The 7,780-nt window shown below is 46.2% G+C and overlaps 1 protein-coding gene across 3 annotated transcripts in view; it reads right to left on the bottom strand.

Moving 5' to 3' along the window:
* The window catches only part of RALGAPA2 (Ral GTPase activating protein catalytic subunit alpha 2), a 273,021-nt gene extending 270,584 nt beyond the window's left edge, over positions 1-2,437 (bottom strand). For 2 of the 3 annotated variants that reach the window (XR_005722352.1, XM_040247960.1), the window contains exon 1: positions 2,249-2,437. Coding sequence is in view for 1 of the 3 variants with exons in the window: in XM_040247960.1 (XP_040103894.1) it covers positions 2,249-2,354 (106 nt within the window). In the remaining 2 variants the exon portion in view is untranslated. The remainder of the gene's footprint in view (positions 1-2,248) is intronic. The other variant, XR_005722353.1, reaches the window with a different exon arrangement.
* Positions 2,438-7,780: the final 5,343 nt, after the last annotated feature.

The following is a 7,780-nucleotide window of genomic DNA, read 5'->3' as shown; positions in this document are numbered from 1 at the left end:
CTATACAGTAGGTCCTTATTAGTTAATCTATCTTACATATATGTGCGTGTGTGCTCAGTTGTGTCCGACTCTTTGCAAACCCACGGACTGTACCTCGCCAGGATCCTCTGTCCATGGGATTTTCCAGGCAAGAAAACTGGAGTGGGTTGCCATTTCCTGCTCCAGGGGATCTTCCCAACCCAGGGATCAAACCTGCATCTCTTGTGTCTCTGGCATTGGCAGGCAGATTTTTTACCACTGAGCCACCTGGGTGTGTGTATGTCAATCCTGATTCAAATAGTTTCTTGATCTTGGCTAAGTCCTAGCTTTTATATCAGAAGGTCTTTTTTTCTAAGTAGACTTTTTCATAAAGTAGCAAATCAATAGGGTATGTGATGTGGTGGGACCACCACATTGCTGTACTATTTGTCTTTAAAGCCTTTAAACCCACAGTTGTAGGCAAGAGTTTACACTAAACAGTATGAATCAGAATGCCTCAGACATGTTTACAAAAATCTAGTCCCTACAAATAAAGACTACAGTAATAACGAAGTAAACCAAGCCAATCCACAACAACAACAACAACAGTGCACACAAGGAATATGAAAGAGCCCCTCCAGGCTACAAAACTGAGGTCAGATGTCTCAAAGAAAGCACAAAACAAAGTTCCTCAAAATCAGACAAACACTTTCAAGTGAAACCACAGGGCCTTGAAAATTAATTACCTTCTCAGAACAGTAACAAGGTACTATGTGTATCTAAGAAACCCAACATCTAGGTTTAATGGATTCTGCCTTTGCAAAATGTAGCCAACTTAATCCTGTAGGCTTGGACTGAACACAAGTTCAAGTTCTCTACCACAGAGTAAGTCCCCAAGCATCAACTGCTTTAAAATATCTCTTTGCTCTGCTCTCCATTATCAATAATGTCCCTGCAGTAGGTGTTAATCAGTCACTAAAGAGCCCCACACAATACAACCTGTGTGTGCCTGGTATTTCAGTACAGGAAATAGAAAGCTCAGTTTACCAAGAAGACTGCATTTCACTTTCAAAAGTCTTGAAAGCTAATCCCTCTAACAGTACCTAATTTACATTTCATTCGAAACTGACCAAGCCGGCAGTGGCATCTCAAGGAATCCGAGAATGTGAAAAACTTCACTTGGCAAAACTAGGTGTGTGGATTTTTCTTTCTTAGAGGTACTTCACAGTATAAATAGAAATCATTTGCAACTTTTAATCTCATGAACAAGAGCTTTATTTAAAATTCTCATGCGTACAATGAATTCTCTTATGCTCTCTTTCCTCAAGTGACAGACACATCAAGACTTTGTGCCCTAAATCAGGCGATTTTGCTCCTTTCAAGAAGAAAAAAAGACATCTAGAAGAAACATAAAGTATCTTTTTCATAGCCCCCAAATACACTAAGACAAGTCTGTATATAGACAGTAAAGGTGTCTACATTCTAAGCAAAAATTAAGACTAAAGGAGGTAGAAGAGAAAACAAATAACAGCAGAGCAAACTGGCTACAGACCACAGGTGGCAGGTGAAGGGAGGCCTTGGGAACTCTTGACACCCACGGGGGTGAGCTTCATCCCAGGTCAAGTGCAGGCCCACCTGGGGTCTGCAGTTCCTCCACCCAATGGGCTCACAAAAACGCAAGAAGCCACAAAACCCTCAGAGTCATCTTGACAATAAAGCATAAGCAGCCTCCTGGAACCCAGGAAAGTCACCCCTCCCTCCCAGCAAACACGAGGAGCCCCCTTCACACCATGGACACAAAGAAACCGAATCAGTCAGATCCATGGGAAGAGAGGTGACACTTAAATTTATCCCGAGGCCATTCGGGGGCTCAGTCTACTGGGGGATCAGACTCAAAAAAAAGTAAAATTAAAAGTGGCAGGGCGGCGGGGGGTGGGGGGGTGGCGGAGATGACAGTTCAATTCAGTCTGCGCTGGGATCCCACTTGGGACCACTTAGGGTCTCGGACTCAAACATTAAAATAAAGAACTGGGAGGGGAGATGACAATTCGATGGGTGCGTGCGACGACCCCCAGGGTTTGCTGGGGAGGGGACCGTCCCGCCGCAGCCCGGCTCCGAGGCCACCCGGGGGAGGAGGGGTAAGTTTATAACTCAGGGGGACGCCGGGCAAGCCCGCGGGGAACGACGCCAGGACCCACGCGGAGGGTCTGCTCCCCCAGCCCGGCATCGCAGCCCGACGACCCCCGCCCGATCCCGGCAGGAGCGCGCCCTCGGCCGCGCCGCGCCTCACCCAGCAGCGCCCGCAGGTGCTTCAGGCGGGTCAGCACGTCCTTCTTGGGGTCCAGCACCTTCTGGGTGGACTTCTTCACATCCCCGTGGCTCCTCCGGGAGAACATCCCGCCGCGGGGAGCCGGACCCCCTGCGCCGCGCGGGTCACAGCAGAGGGTCGGGCCGGCGCGTGTCGCGCGGGCCGCTCGCCGCCCCCCCTGCCCGGCAGCAGCCGCCAGCGCCGCTGCCGCCGCTTCTCCAGCTCCGGCTCCAGGAAGGAGGGGCGGGGGCCGGGCCGGCGCGGGGCGGGGCAGGAAGGCGGTGTCGACGCGAAACTCGCCGCCCCGCCCCCGCGGGAGGCGCCGGCCGCCACCACCACCCCCCGCCCCCGCCACGGGAGCGGCGCACGGGCGTGCGATCCGGCCCCGCCTCGGGGGGAGGGCCCCAGCGGCGCCGCGAGTCACAAAGAAGGTGGCCTCCGCGCGCACGCTGTCCTCCGAGCCCCGGGATGCTCCGTGACAGCGACCTCCAATCAGGCTGGCGTGTTTTCCGCGCGATTGGAGTCAGTGCGCCCGCTCAGGGCACGTGCCTCGCTCGCCAGGCCACCGGTGCTCCTGGGAAATGTAGTTCTCCAGTAGGCCAGCCCCTGAGGCCGCCTCTCCAGATGAGTGCAGCTAATCTGCCCGACCCTCTACCTACCCCTGGAGGCCCAGGTTTCTGTACCTACAGTCTCCGGCCTGTGCGCCCACCCCAGTTCTCTCTACTGCAACGTGAATCAAGAAACATTCAGTTCAGTTCAGTTCAATCGTTCAGTCGTGTCCGACTCTTTGTGACCCCATGAATTGCAGCACAGCAGGCCTCCCTGTCCATCACCAACTCCCAGAGTTCACTCAAACTCACGTCCCATCGAGTCAGTGATGCCATCCAGCCATCTCATCCTCTGTCGTCCCCTTCTCCTCCTGCCCAGAATCGCTCCCAGCATCAGAGTCTTTTCCAATGAGTCAACTCTTCACATGAGGTGGCTAAAGTATTGGAGTTTCAGCTTTAGCATCAGTCCTTCCAAAGAACACCCAGGACTGATCTCCTTTAGGATGGACTGGTTGGATCTCCTTGCAGTCCAAGGGACTCTCAAGAGTCTTCTCCAACACCACAGTTCAAAAGCATCAATTCTTTGGCGCTCAGCTTTCTTCACAGTCCAACTCTCACATCCATACATGACCACTGGAAAAACCACAGCCTTGACTAGATGGACCTTTGTTGGCTAAGTAATGTCTCAGCTTTCTAATATGCTTGTCTAGGTTGGTCATAAATTTCCTTCCAAGGAGTAAGTGTCTTTTAATTTCATGGCTGCAGAAACATTACAGTAGGACAACTTTCAAAGCTTTTACAATGTAAACCATCTAAGTTTTGACTTCTGACTTCACACCAGGTAGTGAGGTTTCACTTGTGGCTCAGTAGTATAAAAAAATCTGCCTGCAACGCAGGACTCCTGGGTTCTGTTCCTGGGTCAGGAAGATCCCCTAGAGGAGGGCATGGCGATCCAATCCAGTATTCTTGCTTAGAGAATCCCATGGTCAGAGAAACCTGGTGGGCTACAGTCCACGGGGTCCCAAAGAGTTGGACCCGCCTGTGTAACTAACACACAGTGAGGGAAGGAGTGGCAAACCCTTTGGCTATATCAAAATCAGAGCTCCAATTGTGCACTAAAATGAACAGCTTTGGCAGTAGGGAAAGGAATGCTTAGACTCTGGGAGAAGAGGCCTTTGGTTCCTGGGACCCATCCTCACTTGGAATATGAGAGTGCTTCACCAGGAGGGCTCCTCAACTTCTCACCTCTTGCTTTGTAGGAAGTGCATGTTCTCTGTTGTGCAAGGCTACCTAGCAAAACAGTAGCAGAACCAGAAATAGAACCTGAGGGACCTGACTCTCAGGCTGAGATGCTTTTTAAAGCCAGTTGCCTGTAACCTGGGGCAAGACTTTGAGATGCAAGATGGTCTGGAGATTTCTTTCAGCAGATCTGTAGGGATATTTATTGCCATCTGGATCCTTTGATGCTTCAAATTTTGACAACATTTAGCAGGCTTAAGCTGTTCAAACTTAAGCTGTTTCCATCAGGTTAGGATAATACAACTGTCTTTTCCTCAATCAGCTAAACTAACCGGCGGGAAGAGCCAACGATTTACACAGCCTTATATCCTCATTCCTGAACACAGTATTTGATCCTGAAAGCACTCAATAAAAGCTTGTTAAGGAAAATGGGATAAAAAACTAAAACAGTCTTACATATTTAATCAAGGCATGCCAAAAATATCTCCTAGTTGTTAGAACCTCTATTTTTCAAGTTGTCAAATAGCACTGATAGAACTGGGATATATTCATACAAAGGAATATTACTTAGGAATAAAAAGAAATAGACAACCAATAAACCCAATAGCATGAATCTCGGACCCAGAGATGGAGGCCCCACACTCAGGATGATGACAGAATGGATCCCCAGGTGTCATCTCCATCAGGACCACAAACCTTCCATGACTGTCACAAGAGACAAATAACCTTCCCTCTTGAGTGAAGACATTCTGGGTGGCTTTGCTACAGAAATTTAGTCTGTACCTGGCTACACATAGTAAGTCACAATATTCACCACAGTATTCCTTTAAGAAGATACCTTTCATTGTAATGATGGAGAAAGTAGGATGCTCTTGCCTTAGGGAATTCAATTTTTCTGTCGCAAAGCAACCTGTTATGAAAGTCAAACTGTTGTTGAGCACCTGCTGTGTGCAAGGCATGAGTGTAAACCTGGGGATAAAAAGCTGTATAAGATGCAGTCTCCTGACCTCGAAAGCTTTCAATTTAGTTGAGAGAGCAACTAGAAAACTGAGGAGACAAACAACAGTGTTCTGCACACACATGACATGGTCCAAACTTGGTGGTACCAGAAACAGACATTCATGCGTGTAGATTCATCTGATCCATCATATCTAACCTTCACTTACTGATGAAAATATAGAACTCAGAGTCATTTCTAAAAAGCCAAGAAATTTAAGTTATTATTTTGGGCTTTTCACCCACCCACCATGAATATTCCAAGTGAAATACATATAAGTAAAAATACTCTTCTTATTTTCTGTTGCACTGTAAAATAATTCCTGCTAGACTTGAGCAAATCACCTGCTTTGCAATTAATGTTTATCCCTTGAGATTCAGAGTGGCATGTATTTTGTAGACCCTTGAATGTTGTTGAAGAAGTAGCCTGCTGACACCAATAAATACAGATAATGAAATCAAGAGTTAGACACTTACAATGCAAATTAAGACTAGACTACCTTGAAATGCCATTTTGATTAGCAAAATAGAAACATGATTTGACAACATACTCTGGTAGCAGAGCTGTGCGTGCCTGAGTGCTAAGTCTCTTCAGTCATGTCTGACTCTTTGTGACCCTATAGACTGTAGCCCACAAGGTCCTCTGTCCATGAGACTCTCCAGGCAAGAATACTGGAGTGGGTTGCCATGTCCTCCTCCAGGGGATCTTCCTGACCCAGGGATAGAACCTGTGGCTCCTGCATTGCAGGTGGATTCTTTACCACTGAGCCACAGGGGAAGCCCGGCAGAGCTGTAGAAAAGTATAACTGATAGGAATGTAAAATGATACAATTCCTATAGAGGAGAATTTGGCTAAATTACAGAAATTTGTCCATTGACACCAAAATCCTACTTCTACTCTTGAAGAGTCTACTATGAAGTAGAGTCTATACCTGCACAAATATAAAACCACTTGTGGAAGTTTACTCCTTTGGCATTATTTGCAATAATCAATATAGTAGGTTGAACAGATATGTCCATGTCCTAATTCCCCAGAACCTGCAGTTGTGACTTTTTGGAAAAAGAATCCTTGAATATAGTAGTCAGGTTAAGGATCTCAAGGTAAAATCATCTTGGATTACCTGGGTGGTCCCTGAATCTGGTGAGTGTCCTTATAAGACACGGGAGACTTTGTTAAGTACAGAAATGAAGAAGAAAGTGAAACAGAGGCAGATTGGTGTCATGAGACCACAAGCCAAGTGACCCCTGCAGTCACCAGAAGCCAGGGGCCAGGAAGGAGTCTCCCTGGGGGTCTTCCAAAGGGAGCCTGACCCTGACCTTGATTCCAGACTTCTGGATTCCAGAATTGGGTAAAAATTAATTTCTGTACATGCACACACACCTGAACCCAGTCCATCCACATACGGCAATGCCGTGCAACCATAAGAAGTAACGAAAAAATTTCCTATGTTCTCATTTTGCTTCTTTCATTCACTCACTCATTCGTTAATATCTCAGTATAATTAGGGAATGTTGTTCAATAGGATGGTTTTGCTTTAATGAACATGTACCCATATTTTAAAATTCTAGGCTTCTTTTCTCAGAAGTCTTTCTAAAGTGTACCTCAGGCTTCCCCATCTTCCATTTTATTGAGTTATAATCAGCACACAATATTATATTAGTTTCAGGTGTACAACATAGTGAGTCAATATTTTTATGCATTACAAAATGATCATCACAATAAGTCTAGTCACCATCTGTCATCAGACATAGTATTTCTAATATTACTGGCTGTATTCTCTATGCTGTACATTAATCCCCATCTTCTTAAACAGACTATTCATTGTTTCTGAAACCATAATTTATTCCCCCCCCACCTCTGTGGGCCCCCTGCATTCCTCCTAAATTGGCATTGCAAAGGAGAAACACCCCATAGACTTTCTGTATCTAATTTTGACCACATCTTGCCTCTAAACTGACTCATGGCCATCAGAGACAATTTGTGTTCATCTTCTTAACTTCCACAGTTGGAATCATTCCAGGTACTTAGACTTGCCAGCTCTGTGGTTTCCAGGTAACCAACTTGTTAATGTATTTTATTTCCAAATTTTTCTTTCATCAGAATTTTTCAGATTGGAAGAATTTTTTTTTAGATTGATTAAAATACCTCAAGCCTGAATGTTAATCCTGATTGTCATGACTGTTATGTTAATTTTAATATCAGGAAAAATTCAACTTTTATCCACAAGTATTCCTGTCAGATAAGTTCATTGTACCTTTCCTCTGGATTACCATTCAGTGGGTCGGAGGTGCTGTGGATCTGCATGCGGATGTTATTGCTACAAAGAGCCTCCCCAGGTTGTCTGTTTTTTGTTGACCATGGGACTCTCTGCACTCTTATCTTCTTAAAAAAGATACAGCGTATTAAATTCAAGTTTTTTTTTTCTTGCATCAGCTTTCACCCTAAAATACTGACTTAACATCATTTAATTTAATATGTATCTTGGAGAAGGCAATGGCAACCCACTCCAGTACTCTTGCCTGGAAAATCCCATGGACAGAGGAGCCTGGTAGGCTGCAGTCCATGGGGTTGCTAGGAGTCGGACAGGACTGAGCGGCTTCACTTTCACTTTTCACTTTCATACATTGGAGAAGGAAATGGCAACCCACTCCAGTGTTCTTGCCTGAAGAATCCCAGGGACGGGGGAGCCTGGTGGGCTGCCGTCTATGGGGTCGCACAGAGTCGGACACG

This window comes from Oryx dammah, unplaced genomic scaffold, assembly GCF_014754425.2.
Source record: "Oryx dammah isolate SB20612 unplaced genomic scaffold, SCBI_Odam_1.1 HiC_scaffold_10, whole genome shotgun sequence".
Taxonomy (NCBI): Eukaryota; Metazoa; Chordata; class Mammalia; order Artiodactyla; family Bovidae; genus Oryx; species Oryx dammah.
Note: the sequence above shows the minus strand (reverse complement) of the source record. Positions and strands in the feature narration are given on the sequence as shown.